Raw genomic sequence first — 27762 nt, 5'->3', positions numbered from 1 at the left:
TCATTTGTGGGTTCGAGCCCTGCATAGGGCTCTGTGCTGGCAGCTCAGAGCCTGGAGCCTGCTTGGGATTCTGTGTCTCCCTCTTTCTCTGCCCCTCCGTGCTAATGTGCAAGCACGCGCGTGTTCTCTCTCTCTCTCTCTCTCTCTCTCTCTCAAAATATAAACATAAAACAATTTTTTTAATTAAAAAAAGGGAAAATTCACACGTCCCCACACCTCCTCACCTTCTCGCTTTAAATACGCCCCCCGCCCACTGCCTCCTTGCAGACAGCCTCTCCTCTGCTGTCCTGACCGCTGCTCCCTTGGGGCCTGTTCAATAAACTTCCGTCGCCTTTGTTCCGCCTCAGGTGAATCCTTTCACCTCCATGCCACTGGCTTCCACGTGATCCTCACCCACGTTTGGGGACCCCCATCTGATCGAGAGACAACCCATTTAGACACCACACGTATATATTTTATTTTATTTACTTTAGAGAGAGCGCACAAGCAGGGGAGAGGGCAGAGGGAGAGACAGAGAACATCTCAAGCGGGCTCCCTGCTCAGCACCGAGGCTCGATCCCATGACCCTAGATATGACCTGAGCAGAAACCAAGTGTCTGACGCTCAACCGACTGAGTCACCCATATTTTTATATTTTAACGTAATAAAAAAGATTTTAAGGAGACGCAAACCCCCCACCCCCCCACCCTCCAAAACCCCTCATGAAATACCGCCAGTCAGGTTCATGGTCATTTTCCCCTTTCCACACTAGCACTCTTCCCTCTGAATGTCACAGAAGAGACTCTGCCTTCCGTGGTGGAAACCGACCCTGCAGTCACTCCCGCAGGGACCCTTTCCTCCCCAGCACAGACACCTCCGACTCCCCTGCTGGGGCTGGGTTCCCAAGGTCCAGCCGCCCCTCTCCCCTCACCTCCACCCTAGGTCCTGAGGACCACACCCTTCTGAGAGCCCTCCTCACTCACTCCCTCTGACACGACAGCTGAACAGCGTCCCCTCCCCTCGGCCAGCTGCTAACCTGCCCCATCCCTCCCCCCACCAAGAGACAGCACCTGTCCCCCCACCTGATGGCCCAATCCTTCAGCCAAGGAAGGAGAGCAAAGGGAAGGGAGGGGAGGGGAGGGGAGGGGAAGGGAGGGAGGGGAGGAAAGAAGGAAAGGTGGAAAGAACAGGTCACTGGACTCCCACCTCAGGCGTGGAAACGGACCACGATCCCTTATTACTTGGAAGAACTGAGTGGACGATGGGAAACACTTCAAATTTAATACATGGTGGGGGGCACCTGGCCGGCTCAGTCGGTTAAGCACCCAACTCTGGATTTCAGCTCAGGTCACGATCTCAAGGTTCATGGGTTCCAGCCCCACACCCAGCTCCTCACGGACAGTGCTTGGGATCCTCTGTGTTCGTCTTTCTCTCCATGCCTCCCTCTCTCTTTCTCCATCTCTCAAAATAAATAAATAAACTTCAAAACAAAAAACACGGTAAATCCCACATGTGGCTGAAAATACGTAAGAGAGTTTAACGACCTCAGTTTATCAATGGAAGCAAGCATGACAGAAAATGCTTCCCTCCGCGGTGATGGGGTTGGGGAAATGTATTCTATCCAGAAATAGAAGTGTAAGTTTCCAGTGGATTCACCGCTTAAGAAAGAGTCAGATTTGAGCAGTGTCTTTCTCCTCCTTGGAAGGCTCACTCACAAAACCAAAGCAGCCCCGCGGGGCACCTGGCTGGCTCCGTGAAGCTTGGGACCCCGGACCTCTGGGTGGGGAGTGCCAGCCCCACGCCGGGCGCGGAGATCACTCACTTCAAAACCAAAATCTTCCCACAAAACAACATAAAACCAAAGCGGTCCCCGGGCTGATGTTCAGCGTGTACAAAACCGGCCCAAAGTCCCCAACACGCTGACCCTGGCAGAGAGCCTGGGGGTTTCAATGCCCACAAGCACGGTGGGTACACGGGGTTACTTTTCAGTCACCAGAGTTGTTCCCTGCAGGAGGGTGAAGGTCCCCCGACTCAGCCTGCTGGCCACCCCTCTCCACTCCCGGGACACATGACACGGTGGCCACGGGACGCCCAGACTGGCAGCGCTGTCCCGGGCGGGCGGAGGGGGGCTGGCTGTCTCTGGGGCTCCGGGAAACTCGGTGGGGGTGGGGGTTGCTCAGGTCCGGACGTTTCTCGAATCCCACCCTCATTCTGTTACAACCTGCGCGTCTTCGGAATGCGAGGCATCGCTCAGGGAAAAGCACGAGGACTGAGACCCAGGCACGGTCACGACTCACTGGGAATGGAAACAGTGCTCCTGAAAGTATTATTCCAGAACCGATGCAGACATGATCCACACCAGAGAATGGGGCTCCGGCACGTGCGCGCGCGCCTGGCTTCTGAGAAACGAGCCCGCCATCAACTGATAACAGATCGACTGCTGACACTTGGGCCCACAGCGAAGTCACAGTCGAGTCTGGACTTGCAGGTTGGCAGCGTGTGAAGACACATCCAGCCCCAAAGAAGACATCTGGGGAAGGACTAGTCATTGGGCCCCAAGAGCACGTGGAGAGCGAGGCGGCCGAGGGGGACACCCCGAACCTGAGATCCGAGACAGGTGGAGCCCACGATTCGATTCGGGGACGCCGGCTCCCGGGTGTGGGTGCCCCGGCCTCGGGCCCCCTGTCCTCTCTACCGGAAGTCCTGGTGACCGGCCCTGCCCCCACCTGGGCCCCCCGCCGGCCCAGCCCCGGGCTGCTTCCCTACTGTGGGACCTTGGCTGAGAGGGTGCCCCACTCTCTGCCTCCCTCTTCTCCTCTGAACACTGGGGTGCTTGCAGCCACCCCCACCCGCCTCGCAGCTGTCCGGCCTCCCTGTGTGAGGTCCTGGCCCCCAAACTGCCACCCCCTGCCACCCGCGGGGTGCCTCACGTGGTGTGGGGATGGAGAGAGTCTGGGAGGCCTGGGGGACAGTCAGGTGGCAGATCAGGTTCTGAGTCTGGTTGTCTCCACCCAGAGTTTCCATTCTGGTCTCTGCCCCAGGCCTCTTCCCCCTGGAGGGTGGGGGGTGGGGGGCAGGAGTGGAGGCTGGGAGGGGGTGGTGGGGGTGGACAGGAGGCCTGCTGGGCTGCTGGGAGGGGGTTCTGCTCAGGGTGGCTGCCCCACCCTGCCTCTTCCCTACCTTCCAGAACCTTCTTTCAGCATTCTCCCTCTGACCCCACCCTTCCCATCCTGGATTCTTCTTCTGGAATCTTGGACTATGGAATCTTGGGCTGTGGGCCTGAGTGGAGGATCCCACGTCGCTGCTCCTGGGTCAGGGCGCGGCTGGGTCCCAGGAAGGCCCCCCTCTGCCTCCCCTCACCCGAACCTGGCTGGGAGAGCGGCAGCCATTCTGGGAGGAGGAAGGAGACATGGCGTGGAGGAAGAGAAGCAGACAGGGCCACCCGGGAGGGAGAGAGAGTCCGAGCCAGAGGGCCAGGGAGAGACACCAGGGCATTCCCAGGGACAGAAGAAACAAGGCGGAACCCGCCAGAGTTGAAGAAGGGCAGAGAGACACTCACCCAGGGATTGCCCGGCCGTGCGCCTTCGGGCAAACGGCCTCCCGTGTCTGAGCCTCGGTTTCCTGGTCTGTGAAGTGGGGGCGAGTGATCCCCTTCCCCGCTCGGCTAGCGGTGAGCGCTCGGGGAGGTCCTGTGTGCGCCAGGCGCCCAGGGCCTCAGACCAGGCGCTGGTGTCATTCCTTATTCGTCTTTCAGGCGCACTTGAGGAGCCCAGACCGTGTACCAGCCGCTGCTCTAGGCCCCGGGAGACGCGGCTCATCAGGCACACGTCCTGCCCCCCGGAGCCCCGCGGGCACAGTGTTGTCCTTGCCGGGGTCACCGTCACGCGAGGGAGCGTGAGCTGGAATTTCGGTGGACGCGTCCTCAGCCCAAGGCGCAGGTCCCAGCCTGGGAGAGAGGGGCCCCCGCTTCCAGCCCCGGGTGGGCCTCTCGGGGCCCCAGATGTCCAAGATGAAATGGGCAAAGACCCTTTCCCCTGGGCCAAGCGGCAGGGACATGGCCGGGATGGATGGTGGCCCCCTGGGTGCCCTCTGTCCTTGGCGGTTCGCCCTTAACTGTCTTCAGGATTCTTAGCTCAACGGAGGGGGCGGGCGGTGGACTGGGAACCCTCAGTGAGTGGAGGGAAGTCCCGGGCCCAGCAAGAAGGCGCTGGGCCGCCGGGTGGCCCCAGGGCCAGGGTCTGTGCCAGGTGTGGGCTGCGGGTGTGGAAATGGCTGGGGGTGAGTCAGCGGGGCCGCCACGCCCTGCTTCTGCTTCTACTTAAGGTCCCAGCAGCCATACCCACCGCCACGCCTGTCGCCCCAGCGTCCCAGCCATGGCGGGAAGCTCTGTGAGTGCCTTCGGGGGGCGTCGGGCCGGGGGGGGTGGGGTGGGGGTGGGGGTGGCTTGGACCCTAAGCGGCACAGGACTCGGGGAGGGGCTGGGCCTGGCTGAGGTGTCCCGCCGGGAAGGACAAAGTGGGTGCCGGGGTGTGCTACCAAGGGTCTGGGCTGTGGCTCCCGGGTGGACCCAACCCATTCCCATGCTCCCATCTGCCTCTCTGGATTCTCCCTTTCTCCGTTGATCCCTCGTGGTTGGCTCTCCCACTCTTGGTCTGGCTCTGGCTCTCTCTCCTTGGTCTCTGGGCCTTTTCTTCTCACGGATTCTGCCGATCTGGGTCCCGGATGCTTTCTGCCTGGGGCCGACCCACGTGTGTCTCTCGTCCGCGCCCCCGGTTCCCTCGGACTCCCCGCCGCTGAACCTGCAGAACGTGCCCCACAAGACGTCGCTGCCCGAGGGCATCCGGGTGGGCACCGTGATGAGGATTCGCGGCGTCGTCCCGGAAAAGGCCGCCAGGTGAGACCCCAGGCCCCAGAGGTAAGGCTGGGAGGTGTCCAGGCTCAGCTGGCTCGGACTTCTTGCAGCCCAGACACGAGGGAACCAGAGTCACCTTGGCCCACAGGGTCTTAGACTCCCCGGGCCATCGCTGACCTTCTGGAATCTGAAGTCTTCACTTACTTGTCCCGTGGCTGTGTAGCTGGGGTCCCTACGTCTCCCTAGGGATCTGGGGCTTCCAGAGCCATCCCAGGGCTCCCATCTAGAGTCCTATGGCTCCCAGTCTGAATGCCAGGAACCCTGGAAAGAAGTCCCGCGACCCGGAGGTGCCCTGGGCACTGGGAGGCCGAAGCGGTCGGTCGTAGGACTTCCGGGTCTGGGAAGGGCAGGCTTCCTGGGAATCTGCGGTGCCTGCAAACGTGCGGGCCCGTGGTGCTGTGCCCAGCCCTCTGGCAAGGGGGACGCCCTAGGAACAGAGAGCACCCCGGCCATCGGCATCGTGACTCCACGGCAAACGTTAGAGGCTTTGGATATGAGGGGCACCCGGGGCCATAGCATAGTGACCCTCGTAGGTGCACGCGGGTCCAGGGTCCCTGGAGCTTTTGGACGCCCTGGAGGGTGGGTCCCTGGCCACCAGCCCATAACCCTTCCCCCTGTGGCATGGGACGTTCCTCCGGTGCCTATGAATTGGAACGGCCTGGCGGTGGGGAGTCCTGACCATTGGTCCCTGATCTTGGTAGGGTGCTTCTTGGCCTGTGACCTTTATCCTCTCCTCCGTGCCCCCACTACCAGGTTCTATGTGAACCTGCTGTGCGGCGAGGGGCCGGGCGGGGAGGCTGCCCTCCATTTCAACCCGCGGCTGGACGAGTCCACGGTGGTCTTCAACAGCCTGGAGCAGGGCACCTGGGGCCGGGAGGAGCGCGGCTCAGGCATTCCCTTCCAGCATGGGCAGCCCTTCGACGTGCTCCTCATCGCCACCGAAGAAGGGTTCAAGGTGAGTCCCTGCCACCCACAGGCGCGGGCGCCCAGACCCCCGCCCCGCCTGCAGTCCAGGCAAGCCAGGAAGGCTCTTGGTGGAGGTGGGGAGCAAAGGCCCGGCCAAGGCGGGGCCCACGTTCGGTCCGTCCCTCTTCTTCCCCTGGCGCAACCCCACGTGTGCCCGAAGGCAGGGGTGTGGCCGTGGCAGGGACGGGGCGGCAAGAGCCCAGCGCCCAGAGGGTGGGTGGCCCCTAGCGGGAAGCGGGGCCCTGGTGTCCCGGAGCAGGGGCCAGGATGGCTGGGCGACTGGGCCGGGACGCGCGTGTCCGCGGGGAGTGGTCGCTGCACAGCGTCCAGCACCCAGGCCCTTCCCCACGTTCAGTGCGAGCGGCCGGAGGGAGGCCGTGGACGCCGCCGGCGGGGCCGTAACAGCCACCGCCTTAAGCGCGCGTCCGCGCCAGACAGGTGGCCCAGGTGAGGACCACGACAAGAGGTACGGCCGTCGGGGCCCATCTCGCGCCCGGGGACTCGGGGCCCCGCGGCCCCTGACGCCCCGCCCCCCTCGGCCCCGCAGGCGGTGGTCGGCGACTCGGAGTACCACCACTTCCGCTACCGGATCCCGCCGGCGCGCGTGCGCCTCCTGGAGGTGGGCGGGGACCTGCAGCTGCAGTCGGTGAAGATCTTCTGAGCCTCCGGGCGGGCGGCGGGGTCGGGGGTCCGGGGTCCGGGGTCCGGGGTCCCGGGCGCGGGAGGGCAAATAAAGTTTCAGTCCGCGTGTGTGCGCCCCGTCTGTGCCCGGGTGTCCTTCGTCTGGACGCGGAGAGCAGGTTCAGAGCGGGGAAGACCCTGACGAAGGGTCACAGCGATGCCGCGGCCGGGGCGGGAGTGGGGCCCCGCGGCCTCGGAGGGCAGTCTGTGGCCGGGACGCCTCCGGAGGGTCGCGATCGGGTGGAGGTGGGCGTTGGCTGGTGTCCAGCGGCGCTTTGCGGGGCGTCCCGGCCCGGCCCGGCGGTCGTGCGGTGGGGACAGCTGATGGGGGTTTGGAGGGGGCTCAAGCTCCCCTCGGTGCCCCCTCTGCGGAACATCGGAGCTCCGAGCCGCTGCGTCTGCAAAGGGGCGAACGAGTCCCCGCACGTCTGGTCCCTGAGACCCCGAAATGGTGGGGACGGTGCCTGGGCCTGTGCGGGCTCCCCGCGCCGCTACCCCCCTCGTCTCACCTCTACCCCGGCTCTCCCGCCTGGGGTGCGGGGAGCTGGCCTGGGCGGGGCAGCGGATGGGGCGTCGCCGGCCTCCCAGCTGTGGCGGAGTGGGGACAGGCTCCCGCCCGTGTCCCCGGGGCAGACGCGCACTGAACCGGCACCTCCCGGAGGAGCTGCGTGGGGACGAGGGCGGGTGGGGGGGTGGCGCGGTGCGGAGGCAGGGGGACACCACAACCAGGCCTCACGAGCCCCACATCCACTCTTCTCCACCTGTGCTCACAGATGGCCGCGGGCCCTGGCCCTGCGGTGTGACAACCAGGGTGTCTGAGTAGTGGGCGCTCACGCAGACGCCCAGTCAACCCCCACTGCCAGGCGATTTTCTAGTCGAAGGTGACTGCTCATCACTTAATGGGTATGGGTGGAGGGAAGTCGTGACTCCGCGATGCGACAGTCGCCAGGCTGGGTCCGTTATTATGAGATGGAGACCCGGCGCGCTGGCTGGTCCCCCACTGCGGCTGGGGCTCGGGTCCGGGTCTGGGCAAGTCTGGGGCCACGCCCCTGGAGTGTTTTGCCCGTAGTTTCCGGGCCGGCTTCCTTGCGAGGGACACGTCGCCTCCTTGCGGCCCGTGTCGAAGTTGCCACGCTGGCAGTCGGTACTGGAGGTAGGATTACCCTGGTTTCGTCTGAGGATGCAAAACTTTGTGGGACTTCCAAATCTGGGCGAATTCGAGTCCTTTCAGCATCTGAACTTTTTCTGTACTTGAGATCTTCCACCTGCAGCAGCCCCTCTTCTTTCTGGGCCCTTCTTTGTATATTTTGGGTGGTTCTTCCTCTCCCAGTGGGAGACCTGAGAATATCTACAGCTATTGGTACACCAGGGCTGTCTGTTAAATGAACTAACTTTTATTTTATTTGTCTGTGTCGTGTAATTTTGGAACGTTTAAGAATTTTTTGAGGGAGCCTGGGTGGCTCCATCGCTTAAACGAGGGACTTCGGCTCAGTTCATGATCTCCTGGTTCCTGGGTTAAAGCCCCGCATCACGCTCTATGCTGACAGCTCAGAGCCTGGAGCTGCTTTGGATTCTGTGTCTCCCTCTCTCTCTCTGTCCCTCCCCAGCTTGTACTCTTTCTCTCTCTCTCAAAAAGAAAAAGAAAAGAAAAGAATTTTTTCAGTTCAAATATGCGTATATATTTAATATATAGACCATTTGATTTAATTTGTGTGTATGTTGTGAAGAAGGGGCCCAACTTCATTCTTTTGCACATGGATTTCCAGTTGAAAAGACTATTCTTTCATCATTGTATTGTCTTGACGCACTTCTCAATATTTGATCATAGATGTATGTGGTTTTTTTTCTGGAATTTCAAATCTATTCCATTTATCTACACATCTGTCCTTATCCTAATAATACCATCTTGATTAGTGTGATTTGAGTCCTTTAACTTTGTTCTTTTTCAAACTTGTGTTAATATCGAGTCCCTTGCTTTTCCATACAAACTTTATCTTTTTAACGTTTATTTATTTGTAAGAGAGCACAAGCGAGAAAAGGGCAGAGAGAGGGGGAGAGAGGATCTGAAGAGGGATCCACCGCTGACAGCAGCCTGATGTGGGGCTTGAACTCATGAACCGCGAGATCACGACCTGAGCCGATCGATGTCAGACGCTCAACCAGTTGAGCCACCCAGGTGCCCCTTTCCGGATAAACTTCAGAATTTCCTTGTCAGTTTCTGAAAAACAAAATCAGCTGTGATTTTGATAGGTACTGTAGACCAATTTGGGGAGTATTGTCATCTTAACAATATTAAGTCTTTGGATCCATGAACATAGGATATCTTTCCATTTACTGAGGTCTTCTTTAATTTCTTTCAACAATAGTTTGTAAGTTTTAGTATACAACAGTGCCTGAATCCATTTTTATTATTTCTCTGATTCTCTAATTCACTTACATTTACTTTTGTGTTTATTATTTCTTCCACTCACTTTGTTGTATTAAAAACTTCTATATACTTAGTTTACTGTGTCATTCTTTCTTATTTAATAACAACATAATTTAATTCTATTAACATAGCTCTGATAATATATTCTATGCATTATAATTATATGCATTTTTATTTTTTTATTTATTAAAAAAATTTTTTTTAACGTTTTATTTATTTTTGAGACAGAGAGACAGAGCATGAACTGGGGAGGGTCAGAGAGAGGGAGACACAGAATCTGAAACAGGCTCCAGGCTCTGAGCTGTCAGCACAGAGCCCGACGCGGGGCTCGAACTCACGGACCGCGAGATCATGACCTGAGCCGAAGTCGGCCGCTTAACCGACTGAGCCACCCAGGCGCCCCTATATGCATTTTTAAAAATGTTTTTCATTTATTTTAAGAGAGAGAGAGAGAGAGAGAGAGAGAGCAAGTGGGGGAGGGGCAGAGAGGGAGGAGACACAGAATTCGAAGCAGGCTCCAGGCTCTGACCTGTCAGCACAGAGCCTGATGCGAGGATCCCACTCACGAACTGTGAGATCATGACCTGAGCTAGGTCATGGACAGAGCTAGGAGGCTGGGGCTTCAGGCTGCTACATCTCTCCGCTGTGTCCCTCACTGGATGTGCCCTCAGTCACAGAGAACGGCCTCACCCAAGGTCATGCCCCTCCCAGGGGCTGATCCCTGCCAGTGACTGGATGGTCCTGGGAGATAAAACGGGTCCTGATCCCACTGCTTCAACTGGGGACAAGCAGTAGAGTGGCCACCCCGGCTCCAAGTCTCCTCATAGCATTGTCTGAGGCTTATCTCAACCAAGTCGTCCCTCAGCCCAATCCTGCCCCCCTCACTTCCTTTTGGGGGTATCGCCTCAGGGTCCACAAGAGCCTTTTTGCAGGCAGTTCTTTGTCTCTGGGTCCGCTTCTAAGGAACTCAACCTAAGACACAGGACAATACAAATACATGTGTCATTAAGGTATGCTCTAGGGACCCTCAGGTGACCTAAGCCGAAATCCGCACTTCCAAAATAGCCAGCATGCGGTGAAAAGTCCGATAGACAGTTACTACAAGAGCTTCAACTATTTACCTTTGAGAAACACAAGAGACTCCATTAATTAGCATGACAAATGTTAGAAGTGGGTTTTCATTTGTGTATCGAGTGGCTTATTAATGATTAACTTAGTGGGGGTGCCCTGGCTGGCTCAGTCGGTAGAGCAAAGGACCCTTGATCTCAGGGTCATGCGTTCAAGCCCCACGTTGGGCATAGAGTTTACTTAAAAAAAGAAAAGTTAATGTAATGTGTGTAAAAATGGGCTGTTATTGGTGAAACTGGTAACATGCAATGTTGGCTCAAATATTTCAGATACTCCCCACCCTTGTTTGAGCAGTATGTAAGAATCCAGTGAACCTTCAGGGCGCCTGGGTGGCTCAGTTGGGTAAGCATCCAACTTCAGCTCAGGTCATGATCTCATGGTTCGTGAGTTCAAGCCCCGCATCCTCAGTGAGGAGCCTGCTTGGGATTCTTTCTGCCCTTCCCCTGCTTGTGCTTTCTCTCTCTCTCTCTCTCTCTCAAAATAGAATAAAACTAAAACATTTAAAATAATCAAACAAAAAACAATAACAGAATCTACTGAACCTTCATCATTCACCTTCAGGAATGGTGCCCAAGGCATGAATTCTAAATCATCCTGTGATCGCTCGATGGTTCCAGAAGGACCCTAGTTGCCTGGTTAGCTCTATGGCTAACCGAATGGTCCTCAAGGATGTGGTCAGGTGCCCCTGAAATGAACCTTTCATGAAAGGTGAGTTCAGAGCACCTAGAAGGATAGCCTGCGGGGACTTCATCAAAATTACATCAGGGGCGCCTGAGTGGCTCAGTCAGTTAAGGGTCCAGCTCTGGATTTCAGCTCAGGGCATGACCTCATGGATCGTGGGTTCGAACCCCACATCAGGCTCTGCGCTGACGGTGCAGAGTCTGCTTAGGAATTCTCTCTCTCACCTTCTCGTTGCCCTTCTTCTGCTCGAATTCCCTCTCCCTCTCTCTCTCAAAAATAAATATACATTAAAAAAAAAAAAAAAACACCTTATAGGACAGGTTGCAAAGCTATTTTTGTTCCTACCTATGAATCATCGTCAGCGACTGCTCTGTCTCTGGCTAGTCCAGACGGGGCAGGTCTCCGCTCTGCTCCCCCGTCGGGGTGGCCTTCGTTCTCCAGCACACTCGCCTCTAGCTGCTAATCGGTGTAAGCCCAGTATTGTGTTCAGATCTCAGTTCTCCCCGGGGAGGGATCAGTAGCTGCCAGGAATTGGAGGTAGGACTTTCCCCTCACACAAGCTCACTACTGGGTAATTTGTTACAAGAAAACCTCTCAGAAGGAATTCTACACCATGGGAGAATATTAAACAAACAAAACCAAAAACCAAAAAACAAGCCATGCTCTGGGGCGCCTGGGCGGCTCCGTCGGTTGAGCGTCTGACTTCAGTTCCTCGTCATCTCACGGTTCATGAGTGTGAGCCCCGCGTCGGGTTCTGTGCTGACAGCTCAGAGTCGGAGTCTGCTTCGGAATCTGTGTCTCCTTCTCTCTCTCTCAAAGAAATAAACATTTAAAAAATTAAAAAAAAAAAAGTAAGCATTTGCCATTTGTTATGTGTGTAACAGATATATATATATATATATATATATATATATATATATATATATTTTTTTTTTTTTTTTTTTTTTTTTTTTTTTTTTTTTGGTCTTAATGGCTCAAGTGCAGCCCTAACTTGGTGAAGCAAGAACACTTTGCGGGTTATGTAAGGGGTAGAAATGGAGGAAACTAGTACCTGATCTCTTACTCCGTAGGGAATTAGTGTCCTGGGCATGGTTGCAGAAATCATGCCCGGAAAATTGGAAAGGTTTCTTTTGGTTTCTAGCGACAAAGAAAAAGACCGTTAAATTGAAATTAAAACTGGGGAAAATAGAGGGGCAGAATTTCTTGGCTCCTTGAATGTAAAAGTCTGGCTTCAAGCACATCCGCATTGAGAGACTATGCTCATGGAATCTTTCCCTGTCGCCTGGAGGTGCTTTGCTCAGCGCTGTCCTCATTCTCAGGACGGGTCTCAGGACAAAGGTGGCCGAGGTGGAGTCTGGCTGCTCCGGGTTTCCCTCCCGCCAGCTTCCCGGACCCAGAGAAAGAGAAGCCACGTGCCCGGAGTCTCCCAGGAATAGCAGGGGGTGTGGCCAGGGCTGCGCTGCTCCGATTGGCTGGTTTGGGTCAAACGCCCCTCCCCGGAGCTAGAGGGAGGGGCCAGCCGTCCTGGAGCCACACGGCTTGAGACTAAAGGACCCTTGGATCCCCAAAACGTATTGGGGGTGCCGATTCCAGAAAAAGCGGTGGAGGATACTCGGCTCCCAAAGCAACAGACGTCCAGGAGGACTCTGGCATCAATGCGTTTTTCTTTCGTTGGCGGGGGAAGGCGTATCTGGGACCCTGGACGTAAGGAGGGAGATGGAGAATCAAGCGAACTCTTGTTCGTGGGATGTGATCAGAGCCTTGCACCAGGGCAGGCAGCCGGCAGGGAGCTAGGAAGAGCTGTGGCCAGCGGGGACCTGCGGGGACCTGCGGACGGAGGCCAGGAGGGGCCGGGCAGGTGGCGAACGGTCTGTGATCTGACAGGCAGTCTCCACAGGCAGTTTCCTGCTCACTGCCAGGTGTCAGGTTTTATTCAATGCTTCCTCCTACTGTTAGTAGTAGTACTTGGGGGGCAAACAGGGGAAAGGGCTGTGACCTCTCGGTGGGAATGGGGGCCTCAGATGCACTGGGAACAGCTGTTTCCTGAGCATCCACGTGTCAGGTGCTGCTCTGAACATGTCCCTCGGGTTCACTCATTTGCTTCTCACGACAACCCTCTGACGTTGGTCCTATTGTTATCGTTCCTGTTGTAGACATGAGGAAACTGAGGCACAGAGAGGTTAAGTGACTTGCCCAAGACACACAGTCTGTAAGTGGCATGAACCCCAGCCCCTTGGCTCTTAACCCTGGCAGGTGTTCCAAACCACTGTCACCTGCCTCACATGGCGGGGGGTGGGGGGAGGGAGGGGGTGGCCTTGGCAATTCTACAGGACAGTACCCTGTTTTATGATCCCTGTTTGGTGGCCACACAGCCAGGGGCTCAGACAGTGTCTTTCGGTGCATTCGGAGGGAAGAATGCCTGAGGACTCAGGGACATCTCTTGCCACAGAGGTGACAGTGCAGGGGACCCCCGCTGGGGGTAAAAGTCTGCCAGGACCCAGACTGGTGAGTTTGTGGCCTCTCAGAACCAATTTCTATCACTTCTTCCAAAGGCTCCAGCTTCCTTTTGGGGAAATATCGCTCCACTGGACCCTGAGCGGCGCGTGGGTAGGGTGGGGTGTCACTGGTCACGGTCACGGTCACGGTGGGCCCACCTCCCGACCCGGGGCAGGTAGGTGCAGAGTGGGCCCTCCACAGTCAGCCCTGTGTGGGGCAAACAGGCCGAGGTCTGCCGTGTCGGGGAAGGGGGAGACAGGGTCCTGGTGGCCCAGGAGGAGTGAGCCAGAGGGGGCCCGGGGTCCACCGTGGGTGACCTGAGAAGCTACAGGGCAGAGAAAAGGGTGGTGAGGGACGGACTGGGAGGCATGCACCAGACAGAAGGTACAGAGAGAACGAGACACCCCCAAAGAGATATGGAGAGAGGGATGGAGACAGAGGGAGATACAGACAGAGACACAGATATAGTGACAAAAACCAAAACAGAGCTAAAAACAACAACAGCGAAAATAAAAGCAGAGGAAGACAAAAGGAGACAACAGAGATGGACAGAGACAGAGACAGTGAGGCCGAGACAGAGAAGAGAGACACCACGGCAGAGAGAGAAACCGTCTGATGGAGAGACGAGGAGAGATGGAGACACGCAGGATAAACACACCGCCCTCCTCACCCCTGCGGCCCCAGCTCCACAGAGGGAGAGGCAGGGACGAGATGGCAGAAACACACCCCCGCACTGACCTCCTTCCAGGACTCTCTGTCCCTCAGCTCTGCCCGCCTTCCCTCCTGCTGTTGGCCAAGCCCATTAAGTTTCTGGCCCAGCCACAACTGAAGGCCCCACGCCCTGGGGAGGAAACCACAGAAGAGGCGTCCCGCTGCCTAGCACCCCAAACCATCAATTAGTATTAACAAGGGAAGGCTCCTTGCTGCCTAAAGACCCCCATCGGAGCTCTGATGGAGGGGAGGCCCCACCCCCATGACTCAGGAGGTTAAAGGGCCCGGGGGCCAGCCTGGGAGCCCAGAGTGTCCCGATGGCGTGTGGCAGCAGGAGGGTCACTATCCAGCTGGTGGACGAGGAGGCAGGGCCTGGAACCAGGGGCCCGAAGCCCTTTCGGGGCCAGAGATACGAGGCAATCCGAGCAGCCTGCCTGGATGAGGGAATCCTGTTCTGCGATCCTTACTTCCCTGCTGGCCCCGATGCCCTTGGCTACGATGAGCTGGGGCCGGACTCGGAGAAGGCCAAAGGGGTGGAATGGCTGAGGCCCCATGTAATGTGTGGCTGGGGGCTGTGGGGGCTGGGCCGCTGGGTCTGAGGGAGGAGGGGGCTGTCGGGGTGCTGAGCTTCTGGGTCCGAGGGAGGAGGGGGCTGTGGGGGCTGGGCCCCTGGGTCTGAGGGAGGAGGAGACTGGGAGCCCCGGATACGAGGAGGAGGGCTGGCTGTCGTGACTCCCGGGTCTGGCGAGGCCCAGGGAAGCCGAATCCCTGTCCACGGGCTTTACAAGCCTCTCCCGGGGTTGGAGGCGCTCATTGCCCTGGAGCAGCGAGGGCAGGAGGGGACCCAGGCATCGGACCTCTCAGTTGCTCCTTCCCTCCCTTTCCTGGCTGAGGCCTGGAATCCCCCAACCCCCCCAGGAGTTTTGCGCCGAGCCCCAGTTCATCTGTGAGGATATGAGCCGAACAGACGTGTGTCAGGGGCGTCTAGGTAAGACCACCGAACCCCTCTGGGGCCGCCAGAGCCGGCAAGTTGCAGCTGGGTCCCTGCCGGCTCGGCCCCTGGGTCTCCCCCTCAGGCTCTCCTCTCCCCACGCCTCAGTCTCCCTCTTTCCAGGCTCCCCCAGTCCTCATCTCTCCCCCCAGGTAACTGCTGGTTTCTTGCGGCCGCTGCCTCCCTCACTCTGTATCCCCGGCTCCTGTGCCGGGTGGTGCCCCCTGGACAGGGGTTCCAAGGGGGCTACGCAGGTGTCTTCCACTTCCAGGTAAAGCTCAGGACCTCTGTTCATGCCTCAGTCTCCCCCACGGTGACATTGACACTGTCCCCTTGGGGCTGTAATTCACGGGCCGGTGCGGCAGGGCTTGGGGTCGGAGGGTGGGGTCCTTGGAAGCCTGGACCCTGCCCTTCTCTCACCAGCTCTGGCAGTTTGGCCGCTGGGTGGACGTCGTGGTGGACGACAGGCTGCCGGTGCGTGACGGGAAGCTGATGTTCGTGCGCTCGGATCAGCGGAACGAGTTCTGGGCCCCGCTCCTGGAAAAGGCCTATGCCAAGTAAGGACCCAGCACACGTCCCGGCTGGCAGGCCCCACCCCACAAGGGGTCCCCGGAGGCGGACGGCTGGGACCCTCTACACAGCCCGCCAGGGGTCCCCAACCACGTCACGGCTCCCAGGCCCCTGAGGTCACACCATCCCCTGAGGGCCTCCAAATTATCAATACCTCCCTCTAGCCACATTTCACACAAAACGTTCCTAGAGACCCACCAACACTCGCAATTCCTCAGGAGCCTGAAATCTCCTCTCTCGGGCCCTGGAGCCACCAGAGCTAAGATCTCCCCCCTTGGGGGACCTGAGAATCCAGAAAAAAAATCTCTCCTACTATACTGGGAAGCCCAAAGCACCTCCCAAATATTGAGTGGAGTCCATGGAACCCTCGATCTTTGCTTTTCTCCACGCTGTGGCTCTGAAATCCCCCACAAGCCCCATGGAGATCACCCCCAACGCAGACATCTCCCGGAGACTCAGAGTTTCAGACACGGCTCCCGGGATGCCCAGAATTCTGGCAGAGGTCTCCTGTGATCTCCCACATCACACAGTCCTGTGGCCCAGGGACCACAGGTCCAATCTCCAAGGGCTTCCAGACTGTGCCACAGTCCCCTACCCACCTTGGGAGTCTGCAGATGTCAGGGTTGGCCCCCTGGACCCGCACACCCCAGGGGACCCCAGGTCCCGGGGCGGGGACGGCGCGTGAGATGCTCCTACATGCCCGAGACGTTCCCACCCCGGACCTGCCCCCACAGGCTCCACGGCTCCTATGAGGTGATGCGAGGCGGCCACATGAATGAGGCCTTCGTGGACTTCACAGGCGGCGTGGGCGAGGTACTCTACCTGAGGCGAGACACCCCAGGCCTCTTCTCTGCCCTGCGCCATGCCTTGGCCAAGGAGTCCCTCGTGGGCGCCACTGCCCTGGTGAGAGAGTCAGACCCCCATGGGAACCCCCATCAGGACCAGGGCACAGTCAGGGCTTGAGAGGGGTGGGGGGGGGGGTGGGCTCCTGTGCCTTCTTCTCTGTTCTGTTCACTGTTGGCTGGTCTTTCTCACCCATCCAACTCCGGCAAGTCAAAAGGAAATGTATTTGCTCTCATAACCAAACGGGCTTCAGGCACAGCTGAATCCAGGTGCTCATCCAGTGGATGTTGAGAATGTGTTTTTCTATTCCTGGTTCCGGATTAGTTTCATTCCTGGGGGGGCATTCCTCTCATGGGCTCCGAAGGGCTCCCACAACTGCGGGTCCCTCCTACCACCCCAGCGGTTTTTATTATTATTTAAGTGGTTTTTTAAAAAAAAAATTTTTTTTAATGTTTGTTTATTTTTGAGACAGAGAGAGGCAGAGTATGAACAGGGGAGGGTCAGAGAGAGAGGGAGACACAGAATCTGAAACAGGCTCCAGGCTCTGAGCTGTCAGCACAGAGCCCGATGCGGGGCTCGAACTCACGGACCGCGAGATCATGACCTGAGCCGATGACCCGAGCTGAAGTCGGAGGCCTAACCGACTGAGCCACCCAGGCGCCCGCCCCCGCCCCCGCTTTTTTTAAGGCAAAGCCTCTTTCTGAGAATTTCAGCGAAAGTCTTAGGATTGACTTTCGTGGGCTCAGCTTGAGTCATACGTTCATCTGTGACCCCATCACATAGTCATTCGCTGAATTGGTCTAATTCCTTCACTCATTCATTTGCTTAATCCTGTGCTCAGTTACTGATTCCCGGTCCTTTGGGTTTCTCTGCCTCCTTCAGTCTCTGGCCTGCATCTTTCTCTCTGTCTACGTCTCTGTCCTCTCCAAGTATTTTTGTCTCATCTTCCTCTTCCTCTCTCTCCTTCCCCTCTCGCCTTCACTCCCCCATCTGACGCCCTCTCGGAGCTCTGGTTGACTCCTGCTGTGGTGGCAGGAGAAGGGGGGGGCAGAGAGGAGCAGCCACTCTCTTGTCCCCCCATCGTGGCCTCAGCATCCCCTGTCCTCCGCCCAGAGTGATCGGGGCGAGTACCGCACCGAAGATGGGCTGGTGAAGGGACACGCGTATTCAGTCACGGGCACATACAAGGTGAGTATCCCCCGCGAACGGGCTACAGGGGTGCCTCGGCGCCACCGCCCACGGATGATGCCGTCCTCAGGTGTCCCTGGGCTTCACCAAGGTGCGGCTGCTGCGGCTGCGGAACCCATGGGGCCGCGTGGAGTGGACCGGGGCCTGGAGCGACAGGTGGGATGGATCCGGGGTGGGCGGGGGGCTCGGACCCGCCCGCCCTCCCCTCACACCCCAGTCTCCCTAGCTGCCCACGCTGGGACGCGCTCCCCGCCGAGTGCCGAGACACCCTGCTGGTCAAAAAGGAGGATGGCGAGTTCTGGTGAGGAGCCCAGCCCAGCCCTGCCTCTGGACCAGCGCCAGGCCGACGGGGCTCAGGGAGGGGGCGAAGCCTGCTCGAAGGGACACGGGACTCGTTCACGGGGACGAGTCTTAACAGCTAGAAACTGTCCATATGGTGGTAACTTCGGGGTTGGGTTCTATCTGGGGGAGTCGAGGAAGAATTCGCAGTAATATTAGGGGAACTGGGAAGAGCAGTAATCTTTGGAGGGCTGAAGGGGGCTGGCTAACATTTAGGGCCATTGTAGGAGGCTTGCTGGTGTCGGGGGCATTTTAAGGGGCTTAAGGATACCAGCTGCTGAGAGCCCAAGGGTCTTGATGTTTGGGGGCTGAAGGCAGTTTGGCAATATTGGGGAGGAGTGTATGGAGCTCGGTTGTCTGTGGGGCATTGCCGGGGACTTGGAGAGATCCGGGGGAGCTGGGGGGCTCAGCGATCTGGGGTTCCTTCCGGAGACGCGGTACCATCTGGTGGACTGATGGGTACTTGGCGATGTTTGAGGAATCGGGGAGGGTTGTGGTTGGGGGGGGGGGTCATCCTGGGGTCTTTGGCAGACGGGGGCCCCGGGGAGGTGGCGGCTGGGGAGGACCTGAGCGCTGGCCACCCGGCAGGATGGGGCTGGAGGACTTCGTCCGATGCTTCAACACCGTCCAGGTCTGCTCGCTGAGCCCCGAGGTGCTGGGCCCGAGCCCAGCGGGGGGTGGCTGGCACATCCACACTTTCCAAGGCCGCTGGGTGCGGGGCTTCAACTCTGGCGGGAGCCAGCCTGGCAACGGTGAGGCCTGGAGGGCGCCCCAAGAAGCGAGCAAGGGGGGGAGGGCTGTGGCAGGCCGGGTGACCCCCTCTCTCTCCCGTCCGCTAGAGACCTTCTGGACCAACCCCCAGTTCCGACTGACGCTGCTGGAGCCCGATGAGGAAGAGGACGATGATGAGGAGGGGCCCTGGGGGGGCTGGGGGGCGGCAGGAGCGTGGGGCCCTGCGAGGGGTGGCCGCATCCCCAAGTGCACCGTCCTTCTGTCACTCATCCAGCGCAACCGCAGGCGCCTGAGGGCCCAGGGCCTCACTTACCTCACCGTGGGTTTCCACGTGTTCCAGGTGGGACCCCAAGGCTTAGCGGAAGCAGCAGGGGACAGGCGTGGAGGGGCTGGGAAGGCTGAAGGGGTGGAGGTCAGAGACAGGACAGAGCCGAGGGCATGGGGGTGGGGGGTGGGGAACGAGGGGCAGGGAAGGTCGCCGAGGGCGCAGACGGGAGCCCGGTCCAGCGGGGGTCGCAGATGGGCTGGCCGGGACAGGGACTGAGGGGCAGGGGCGTGATGATGGGGGAATGGGAAGAAGAGGGAGGTGTGGGGGGCTCTGTCTGACTCGCCCCGTTCTTCCTCCTTACAGATCCCCGAGGAGGTGGGTCGCGGCGGGGTCCCCCAGATCCCGGCCCCGGGGGCTCGGGCACCCGGCGCCAGGGCGGCGGGCGGACAGCGTGACCGCGGGCGGCCCGGGTCACGGTCACGATCGCGCCGCATTGGCCCCGCAGCTGCTGGGCCTGTGGGACTCCCCGCGCAGCCGCGCGCTCCTGCCCGGCCTGCTGCGCGCCGACCGCTCGCCTTTCTGCGCCCGCCGCGACGTGAGCCGCCGCTGCCGCCTGCGCCCCGGCCACTACCTGGTGGTGCCCAGCGCCGCCCGCACCGGCGACGAGGCCGACTTCACGCTGCGCGTCTTCTCCGAGCGCCGCCACACCGCCGTGTGAGCCGGGGCACCCGGACCCGCCCTCGGGAGCCCCAGGGCCCCGCTTCCCGGGACCCCCGCGGGGATCTGCCCAGGGCCCCAGACGCGGGGGGGGGGGGGGGAGCGTCCCCTCCCCCACTTTCCTTGTGTCATTTGCAGGGAGATCGATGACGTCATCAGCGCCGACCTGCACGCCCTCCTGGTGAGGGGCTGCAGGGGATGGGCACTGCGGGGCAGGACCGGGTGGGGGTCCTCTGGGCCGGCACTAAACTCCATGCCACCCCCACCCTGCCCCACAGGTCCCCTACGTTCCCCTGGAGCTGGGGCTGGAGCAGCTATTTCAGGAGCTGGCCGGAGAGGTGAGGATGGGGGGACCGGGCAGAGGGAGTCCACCCCTCCCCTTGGACACCGACACCCCCCCGCCCCCACCATCCTGGGTGTCTCATTTTGCTTTAGTTTCTCCATCCCTCTGTGCTTAAATCTCCTGACTTTCTGCTCTCAAAATGCTCACAGCTCTTCCCTGCCTCAGGGCCTTTGCTCAGTCTGTGTACCTTTGCCTGGATGGCCCTCTCTCCCTTCACACCCCCTGCCCCGGCTAAAGCCTCATCTTTCTAACATGCCCTTCTCTGGAAGCTCTCCCACACTCTCCCCCCGGGGCTGGTCAACTGCAGGCCTGCTGTGGACTCCAGGGGCCCAGTGCTTCTCCACTGCAGCCCTGTCTGCTCTGGGGACAGGTCTCTAGCTCTCCCTGGACCATGAGCTCTCTGTCACTGCGGTGTCCCCAGCATCACCCAGCATGCTAATTTGGTCAGCCCCCAGCTGTGCTGTGTTGTCGAATGGCCTGAGTGAATGGCCTCACACCTTCTCTCTCCTTGAGCAGGAGGAAGCACTCAGCGCCCCTCAGCTCCAGACCTTATTAAGCATCGCCCTGGAGCCTGGTGAGTTGGGGATCGGGGTGGACCCCACGGACCCCCCATGTGTGTTAATTCATGATGCTGCTGGGAGTCAGGTCACGGGAGCCCTGGACTCAGCCTGACAGCGTCTTCCCACGTGTGGGGCCTGTGGCAGGACTGAGGCCACCCCACTCAAAAGGACCCCCTTTCTCGAAGGGAGGCAGGGGGCGTAGCTGCCACGAGGGGCTTGGAATCCCCTTGCCTGGGTTCACATGTCGGCTCTGCCAGTTCCCGGCGGTCACTTGGCTCTCTGAGCCTCAGTTGCTGGCGTGAGGACAGCGGTAGGGGATAGCGGCAGTCCCCAGCACTTGTGATGACGGCCAGCTCACAGGAAGTACTCGGCTTCGTTTGTTTCCTGCAGCCAGGTCCCACGCCCGGACCCCTCGAGAGATTGGGCTCAGGACCTGTGAGCAGCTGCTGCGGTGTTTTGGGGTATATGAGGGGGGCAGTGCCTGGACGGGGAGGATGGGCATGCTGGGGCCCGTGTCCCCCTTCTGGGGACAATGACTTTAACCAGATGCCCCATCCCCAGAACGGGCAAAGCCTCACCCTGCACCACTTCCAGCAGCTCTGGGGCCATCTCCTGGAGTGGCAGGTAAGGGGGGGAGGGTTGGGGGAGCCACCTCCTCCCGGAAGGTAAGGCACTTTTACTAACGAGGACATAGGTGCCCTGTGGGCTCGCGGGGCCCCAGGGGAGGAGAAAGTGGACCACGTCATACCAACGTGGAGGGACGACTTGGAGGGATCTGGCCTTGTCCCACCTGCCCTTCTGTGGTCCCTCCAGGGGCACTAAGTGGCTCAGGGGTGGAAAACACAGGCTCTGGTCCTGGTTTGAAATCCCGGCTCCCAGGTCGGCCCCCCTCTGGCCTTGCGACCTTAGGCAAGTCACCTCCCCTTGAGGGGCCTTTGTCTGCCAGCGGGAGGTGTTAATTCCCGCCTCTCCGGCCCCGGGAGGAGGGAGTGGTCCAGGGCCTCCCTGTGCCGAGCCCTCTCGAAGCCCCTGGTGGGTGGAATCCGTCTGGCCGTTACTAGTATTCCCATTTCACAGACTGGGAAACGGGCTCAAAGTGGTAGAGCTGCCTGCCCAGGGCCCGAAGCCAGGAAGAAAGGGAGCTGGGTGGGCACCCAGGCTGACTGGCCTCCAAGGTCCCCCTTTCAGGGGGCTTGGGGGGCTCGGGGGGTGGGACTGACCCGTGCCTCCCCGCCCAGGCCACATTTGACAAGTTCGATGAGGACGCCTCTGGAACCATGAACTCGTACGAGCTGAGGCTGGCGCTGAATGCGGCAGGTGTGTGCGGCGGGGCCACGGGGCCGGGTCTGCTCCCTTGCCTACCTGCTGCACTCTCGCAGGCCTGGCTGCCTGCTCACCTTGGTTTGCTGCCAGCTCTTGGCCGGGACTGGATGCCCTCGGGAGACGGGGCGCGAGGGGGGATGGGCCCGGGAGGGTGCTGGGGGCCTGGAGCAGGGCCTCCCAGAAGGGGAAGAGAGGGGAAGCCTGGGAGCCCGTGTCTGACGGGCACCGGTCCCCAGGGCATTGTGGTAAAATGGCCCATATTCCCCTGAGTTTGGGCTGGAATCCTGCCTGTACTTACTCCCTGGGGGGCCTTGGGCACCTGAGTCCCTCTCCTTGAGGGAGTCTCCGTGTAAAATGGCCAGGACACAGGGCAGCTGGGAGGAGCCTGCAGGGCTCAGCGCTGGGGGGAAGCTGCTTCTAGTTACTGCCCCGGCAAAGGTTTAGGAAAGGCTGGCTTCTTCCAGGAGAGGAACAGCCTCATTCCCTCTGTGTAGCACAAAATCCGGCCCGAGGGGGCGGAGCCAGGGAGCAAGGCTTTCCCTGGGCTCTGAAGCAAGTTAGGGATGTGCGTGTGTGCGTGAAGGGGCTGGGACCAGAAGGGAACTCCCTGTCGCCCCCCCCCCCGCCCCCGCCGCCCCCCTCCCCAGGGCTCATCTGCCACAGCGGAAGCCCAGGGTGAGACATGGGGGATGGGAGGCAAGCCTGACCGCCTGTGACCCAGTCTGAGAGGCAGGGGGGCCCTGGGGGAGAACCTTTGAAGTCCAGAGACATGCAAGAAAGCCCAAGCGGAGGGGAGATGGAGTCAGATAGAAGGCTGGGAGGTGTGGCACAGAGACAGAAATGGAGTCCCGGGCGGACAGAAGCAGAGGCGAGAGCGTGGGGTGATGGAGGGTTTGTGCTGTTCGTATTACTGGGCCTCTTGTCCGTGCCTGGTGTTAATCTAGGCAGAAGACTGATAAAGCGCTCTTGCGGGTGGGGGTTGACGTTCTGGTGCCGCACACAGGCGACGAACAAGATCATCTGGGTCAGATGGTAACACATGCTATGGCGGGAAAAGAAAGCAGGTGTATGTGTGTGTGTGTGTGGGGGGGGTGGTGGCCTGGGACACAGCGGTCAGGGAAGGACCAGGGTGCTAAGGGAGACTGAACCTCGGGGACACAGGACCAGGTGTGGTCTAGACAGAAGGGGCAGCCTGTGCAAAGGCCCTGAGATCAGAGCGTGGGCCCCGCTGCAACAGCTTCAAGGGGCCAGGTAATGGACATGAGAGAGGGGGCTGGTGTGGCCAGAGGAGGAGGGTGGGGAGATGGCAGTGGTCAGAGAGGAAAGATCAGTGGGGTGAGAAAGCAAAGCTCTATGAGGCCTCATGAGGACCTAGGCTCTTGGAAAAATCGTTTTTTTAATATGTAGGAGAGGAAGGAGATAAGGCAAGTCTAAGGTCAGGGTATGTGGGGGGCTGGAGCCAAGAGCAAAGGGAAGGTCCCACTGTGTATGGAGGAGGGAGCGCCGGGGAGGGGACCAGCAGGAAGCAAGCTCCAGGGGCCCCTGGATATGGTGGGCGGTCTCGGGGAGGGAGGTCAGCAAGAAAAGCGACCTGGTGCAGCTCAGCCGCACTCTGCGTGTTCCCCGGACACCTGCTCTGCTTCTGGTCCTGTGCCGGCTGACGCTGGGGGTTTGGTGGTGACCGGAAACCCTTCCCTTACCTCCAGCGGCTTCCAGAGTCACCAAGGACAGGGACAGCCCAGAGGGGTCAGGGTGGGGACGGGGTGGACACAGGGAGCCAAGGAGGTGCTCCACACTGCAGGCGGGAAGGGCGGGGGGATCGGAGAGGGCTTCCTGAAGGAGGCGGCACAAGGCTTAGGAGCGTTCTGGGCAGAAGGAACATCGCGTACCAGGGAGGCAAGACAAAGCGCAAAGCCCAAGTGCAGGAGGGGTTGGAGGGGTAGATGAGGCGTGGTCTGCGAAGGCCACTGGGCGGTTAAGGACAATGGGGGCCCTGGGGAGGGGTCGCAGGGACCTAGTGAACCACGTGAGGGGTTTCCCAAGCGGCAGGGGATCCCGGGCAGGACCCCACACCAGGCAGCACACGAGAGTGGCCAGAGGAAGCAGTCTGCATGAGAGGTCAGTAGGAATGTGAGGGGGCAGCTGACGGGTTCTGGCCTCTTCTTGGGCTCCGGCCAGGGTCCCCCCTGGCTCAGGGCAGATGAAGGCCGGGGGGCTGTGGGAGGTCACACTGCCAGGGTGGGGCTGCAGGCCCCCGACCTCCTCCGGGCCGTTCACAGCACCTCACACGAGGCCCAGCAGGTGATGGCACCAGACAAGCGTTTCTTTGGTGAACGAAGGCACAGAACAGGGGGCAGAGATGGGCTTTAGGAGGCAGCAGAAGCCCATGAAATTGTCCTCAGAACTGCGTTTATGTGGCCACGTGGGGGAAGGGGGAGCCGTCCTGCAGCCCTGCCTCTCGGAGGGTTACCTGACCTGCAACGCGGTCTGTCAAAAGCCTTGTCAAAAGCCTATTGAGATGTGTCATCAGAGGTGATTTTTATCAGGTGATTTCTAAAGTTTAGAAATTGCCTCTGGTAGGGGTATGAAGAGAGGCTCTGTGTGGGACTGACGACGTTTTGCTGCACAGAAACATCCTCCAGGGTCCATTAGCAGAAACTCACCAGAATTTAAAGAACAATAAGACTGACACACAGTCGTTGTGTGCCACTGTTCTGAGCTCTACGTGGGGCATCTTCGCACAGCCTTGCGGGGTCGGGGCCGTCACCGTCCCCGTCTGACAGAGGAGAAAGCCGCGGCACGGAGAAGTGAAGGGAGCTGCCCGCGGCCGCACGGCGGGGACGAGGCAGAGCTGGGCTTCGAGGGGCGGGAGCAGCTCGGTGTCTTCCCCGGGGAGAGTCGCGGTGGGGCGCGGCGCTGAGGTGGGGCTCACGGGGACGGCCGAGGCTCAGCGGTGGCCTCCCCTAGGCTTCCACCTGAACAACCAGCTGACCCAGGCCCTCACCAGCCGCTACCGGGACAGCCGCCTGCAGGTGGACTTCGAGCGCTTCGTGTCGTGCGCAGCCCAGCTCACCTGCGTCTTCCGTGAGTGCCGCCCGGGCGCGGGTGGGCCAGGGGGAGGAGGTCTCCCACGCGCCCCGGCGGGTGCTCAACCCGCCCTCTCCGCACAGGCCACTGCAGCCGGCAGCTGGAGGGAGGTGAGGGCGTCGTCTGCCTGACCCGCAGACAGGTGAGCCTGGGCCGGAGGGAGCGGCTCGGGGCGGCCGGGTGGGCGTCCTCCCCAGGGACCTCTGCCTCGAGCCGGCGGTCCTCTCTCCCCCAGTGGATGGAGGTGGCCACCTTCTCCTAGCAGCACCTGCGGCCAGAGGCGGAAGAGCCGCCGGGACCCCCTCCGCCTCTGCCCGGCACGCGGGGCCGGTGCTCTGGCGCGAAGCGGCGGTTCGGAGCGTCGCCGCGGGAGCCAGCCTGCCTGGAGAGGCTTCTGGCTCCAGTGCCCACCAGCCGGGCGATGCTGGCCACGCGGCTCCCTGCACTTCTCTGCGCTTTGCTCTCCCCATCCGGACGCGGGGATGGCGACGGCACTCTTCTCGCGCAGGCTACACGACTTAGCGCTCGGAGCCTGGCAAGAGCGGGTCCCCGGTAGCACCCATTTTTACAGTCACGGGGACGGGGATCTCCCAGGCCCAGCCTTGCTCTGGGAAGAGGTTCTCCCGTGGCTCTGCTAAGCAGAGAACGGAGACGGGAGACAGAAAAAGAGAGAACACCGTAGGAATCCTTCTGAAAAATATTACATGTTTTATTATCCTGTCCCCAAGAAGGGTGGTTTATCCAGAAACCGAGAAAAAAAAAAAAAATCAAATCAATCAGAATAAACTCAAAAATGGGGAGGGGGGAGGAGGGGGAGGGAGAAAAACCCATCAACTAACAGGCAGCCAGGCCAGCAGCCCACCCTCCACCTCGGGAGGGTCCCCAGAGACCCATGCCCAATGACAGACGGCAGAGAGGAAAAGCGGGAAGGGGCTGGGGGAGGGCGGCAGATCAGCTATGTCTTCATCATGAGAGCAGAAGGCGGCAAGGATGTGTTGCTAGGTGAATATATATTTATATAATAAATCCGTAAGTTAATAAAGTAAATAGTAATTCTCTGAAAGTTTTTAATTCCTTTTTTATAGGTTTTTCTTGTGTGTGCATTTTTTGTTTTTGTTGTTTTGTGTTTTTTCTTTTTTTTTGTTTTTTTTTTGTTTTTTTGTTTTTGCTTTTTGGTCCTTAGAAAAATCTGAGAGATATACATGTCTGGACAAAGCAAGGTGGGGGCTGGCTGGGGGTGGGGGTGAGAGGCTGGTCTGCCCAACCCTACTCCTCCATTGCAGAAAAGGAGGGTGCTGAGTTGCACCCCCTCATCTCCTGGCAATCGCAGGTGAGGGGAGAGGGAAGAAGGGAGCAAGGCGGGGTCCTCTTTCCTGTAGGGCAGCTGTGTCGCCCTCTGCTGGGCCCACTGCAGGGCCCACGGCAGGCCAGGGCGGTTCCTGGACAAGGCACGTAGGGCTTTGGCCTGGATGTGGGAGGCCTTGAAGGGACCTCGTGGTGGTGGTGGTGGTGGTGGTGGTGGTGGTGGTGGTGGTGGGTGGGGGTAGGCAAGGGGAAGGGACAAAGTGTGGGGGGCATTCCTAGGGCCTGGAGGGGACCTGTTTTGCTGTGGGAATCCATGGTCCCCTCCACATAGTTAAAAAACAAAACAACACATCATATATATTTACCAGACCAGAAGCGCTGACCCCGAAAGTCTCCCTCACCTCTATGCAGGGGGAGGGGGCCAACAGACAAAGAGAGAGGAGAGAGCCTGCCCCAGCCCCTCCCTGCCCACCCCACCCCCCACCCCCACCCCCACCCCCCGGAAAGAACTGACAGAGTGCTTTGCATAGATACAGAGTCAGAGGAACAGGACCTGGGAGGCCCCCACAGCGGGGAGAAGGGCGGAGGGCTCCCCCAGCCCCTCCTGGAGGCTGTGAGGAGGGGGCGTTCGGTTGGGGTTTCTCCAGTGGGGGCCTCACAGGTCACTCTCTCCGTACAGGGCTGTGGAGAAGGACTTATAGTCGAGGGCGCCAGGCACAGCATCAGGGCCCTGGTACGGCGCCATGCGAGCGATGCAGTACTCGGCCTGGTCGGGGGGCAGTTCTCTCCGCAGCTCCTCGGCCGTGATGAAGTTCTAGGGGTGGGAGGGTGGGACTGTGAGCCACCCCCACCCCCACCGGCTCTGCCCAGCCCCCCTCTCCCAGTCCTGGCTGCAAGGGCCCCTCCCTGCCGGGAGCCCAGGTGCCCCCGGGGTTTCCTTTCCTGCTTACCTTGTCCCCTGCCAGGACCTTGAAGGAGGCAATGACTTGGTCGGCCGTGTCTGTGTCGGTGGTCTCCCTTGACATGAAGTCAATGAAGGCTTGGAAGGTCACGAGGCCGCTGTGGTTGGGGTCAACCACACTCATGATGCGGTTGAACTCAGCGTCGCCCTGCAAGGGGGAGTGGGGTGGGGGACAGGCTGCATTGGAGCGGGGCAGGGCCCGGCCTAGTGGAACGGAGCCAGGAGAGCAGGGCCACCTGCCGTCAGCCCGTGCCATCCGCCCGCCTCCACGGGCTCTGGCTCCCCAGGCCAAGGGCCCACTCGCCCAGACTGGGGATATGCTCCCTCTGTCCTCCCCACCCACGTTTTTGGGAAGTGGGAGTTGGGAAATGGATCAAACAAGTCTACTGCTCCTCAGCCCGAGGCTCACGACTTAGCTCTGGAGGGTAGGGAAGAAAGAAAGAAAGAGAGAGAAAGAGAAAGGGGAGAGAGCCAGAGGCCTGACCTCCTCTCTCTGGAGACTTCCAGAAAAGGAGGTGGGCAGCTCAGGGAGTCATCGGAGAGACCCCAGCCC

The 27762-nt window shown here is 59.8% G+C and overlaps 3 protein-coding genes and 3 long non-coding RNA genes across 17 annotated transcripts in view; 2 read left to right on the top strand and 4 right to left on the bottom strand.

Annotated features, from left to right (window-relative positions):
- Positions 1 to 447: 447 nt before the first annotated feature.
- On the bottom strand, positions 448 to 3711 carry LOC147573593 (uncharacterized). Its single transcript, XR_015244859.1, has 2 exons — positions 3539 to 3711; positions 448 to 2509 (listed from the first exon to the last, which is right to left on the bottom strand). It is a non-coding gene; the product is annotated as an uncharacterized LOC147573593 (long non-coding RNA).
- Positions 3712 to 3785: 74 nt separating this feature from the next.
- Positions 3786 to 6620, top strand: LOC147573592 (galectin-7-like). Its single transcript, XM_086689695.1, has 5 exons — positions 3786 to 3917; positions 4303 to 4367; positions 4785 to 4873; positions 5645 to 5846; positions 6405 to 6620. The coding sequence occupies exons 2-5, from the start codon at positions 4353 to 4355 to the stop codon at positions 6516 to 6518; spliced, it is 420 nt and encodes a 139-aa protein (XP_086545821.1). The 5' UTR covers positions 3786 to 3917; positions 4303 to 4352; the 3' UTR covers positions 6519 to 6620.
- A 1904-nt stretch (positions 6621 to 8524) lies between these two features.
- Positions 8525 to 11584, bottom strand: LOC147573591 (uncharacterized). The gene is made up of 2 exons (XR_015244858.1): positions 11121 to 11584; positions 8525 to 8756 (listed from the first exon to the last, which is right to left on the bottom strand). It is a non-coding gene; the product is annotated as an uncharacterized LOC147573591 (long non-coding RNA).
- Positions 11585 to 12070: 486 nt separating this feature from the next.
- Positions 12071 to 25737, top strand: CAPN12 (calpain 12). Of its 5 annotated transcripts, XM_086689691.1 has the most exons (22): positions 12071 to 12479; positions 13148 to 13280; positions 14901 to 14970; positions 15126 to 15244; positions 15397 to 15530; positions 16278 to 16446; positions 17500 to 17574; positions 17645 to 17730; positions 17801 to 17875; positions 18502 to 18665; positions 18753 to 18985; positions 19277 to 19288; positions 19419 to 19627; positions 19769 to 19811; positions 19909 to 19968; positions 20490 to 20547; positions 20924 to 20994; positions 21095 to 21157; positions 21772 to 21850; positions 24824 to 24940; positions 25027 to 25085; positions 25209 to 25737. In XM_086689691.1, the coding sequence occupies exons 2-22, from the start codon at positions 13191 to 13193 to the stop codon at positions 25497 to 25499; spliced, it is 2277 nt and encodes a 758-aa protein (XP_086545817.1). In that variant the 5' UTR covers positions 12071 to 12479; positions 13148 to 13190; the 3' UTR covers positions 25500 to 25737. The 5 variants fall into 5 exon arrangements, with proteins under 5 accessions (XP_086545817.1, XP_086545820.1, XP_086545819.1 ...); XM_086689690.1 differs by lacking the exons at positions 12071 to 12479; positions 13148 to 13280 and adding an exon at positions 13328 to 14536; XM_086689692.1 differs by lacking the exons at positions 12071 to 12479; positions 13148 to 13280 and adding an exon at positions 13329 to 14536 and having other exon boundaries at positions 25179 to 25348.
- On the bottom strand, positions 17794 to 19742 carry LOC147573590 (uncharacterized). 2 transcript variants are annotated; one of them, XR_015244856.1, is made up of 3 exons: positions 19257 to 19742; positions 18959 to 19034; positions 17794 to 18672 (listed from the first exon to the last, which is right to left on the bottom strand). It is a non-coding gene; the product is annotated as an uncharacterized LOC147573590 (long non-coding RNA). The 2 variants fall into 2 exon arrangements; XR_015244855.1 differs by having other exon boundaries at positions 19545 to 19741.
- Positions 25629 to 27762, bottom strand: part of ACTN4 (actinin alpha 4) — a 70776-nt gene continuing 68642 nt past the window's right edge. For all 7 annotated transcript variants that reach the window (XM_086689689.1, XM_086689685.1, XM_086689687.1 and 4 more), the window contains 2 exons: positions 27199 to 27357; positions 25629 to 27062 (listed from right to left, as the gene is read on the bottom strand). In XM_086689689.1, the coding sequence (XP_086545815.1) occupies positions 26904 to 27062; positions 27199 to 27357 (318 nt within the window). In that variant the 3' untranslated portion in view covers positions 25629 to 26903. The remainder of the gene's footprint in view (positions 27063 to 27198; positions 27358 to 27762) is intronic.

Source organism: Puma concolor, chromosome E2 (assembly GCF_028749965.1).
Source record: "Puma concolor isolate L17-30 chromosome E2, mPumCon1.1.hap2, whole genome shotgun sequence".
Classification (NCBI taxonomy): Eukaryota; Metazoa; Chordata; class Mammalia; order Carnivora; family Felidae; genus Puma; species Puma concolor.
Note: the sequence above shows the minus strand (reverse complement) of the source record. Positions and strands in the feature narration are given on the sequence as shown.

Coding starts and splice junctions, on each gene's coding strand:
- LOC147573592 (XM_086689695.1), top strand. Junction 4,874..5,644: donor GTCCCGGAAAAGGCCGCCAG/GTGAGACCCCAG, acceptor CCCCACTACCAG/GTTCTATGTGAACCTGCTGT. Junction 5,847..6,404: donor CCACCGAAGAAGGGTTCAAG/GTGAGTCCCTGC, acceptor TCGGCCCCGCAG/GCGGTGGTCGGCGACTCGGA.
- CAPN12 (XM_086689690.1), top strand. CDS start 14,300: ATGGCGTGTGGCAGCAGGAGGGTCACTATCCAGCTGGTGGACGAGGAG. Junction 17,575..17,644: donor CAGTCACGGGCACATACAAG/GTGAGTATCCCC, acceptor TGCCGTCCTCAG/GTGTCCCTGGGCTTCACCAA. Junction 20,995..21,094: donor AGCTGCTGCGGTGTTTTGGG/GTATATGAGGGG, acceptor CCCCATCCCCAG/AACGGGCAAAGCCTCACCCT.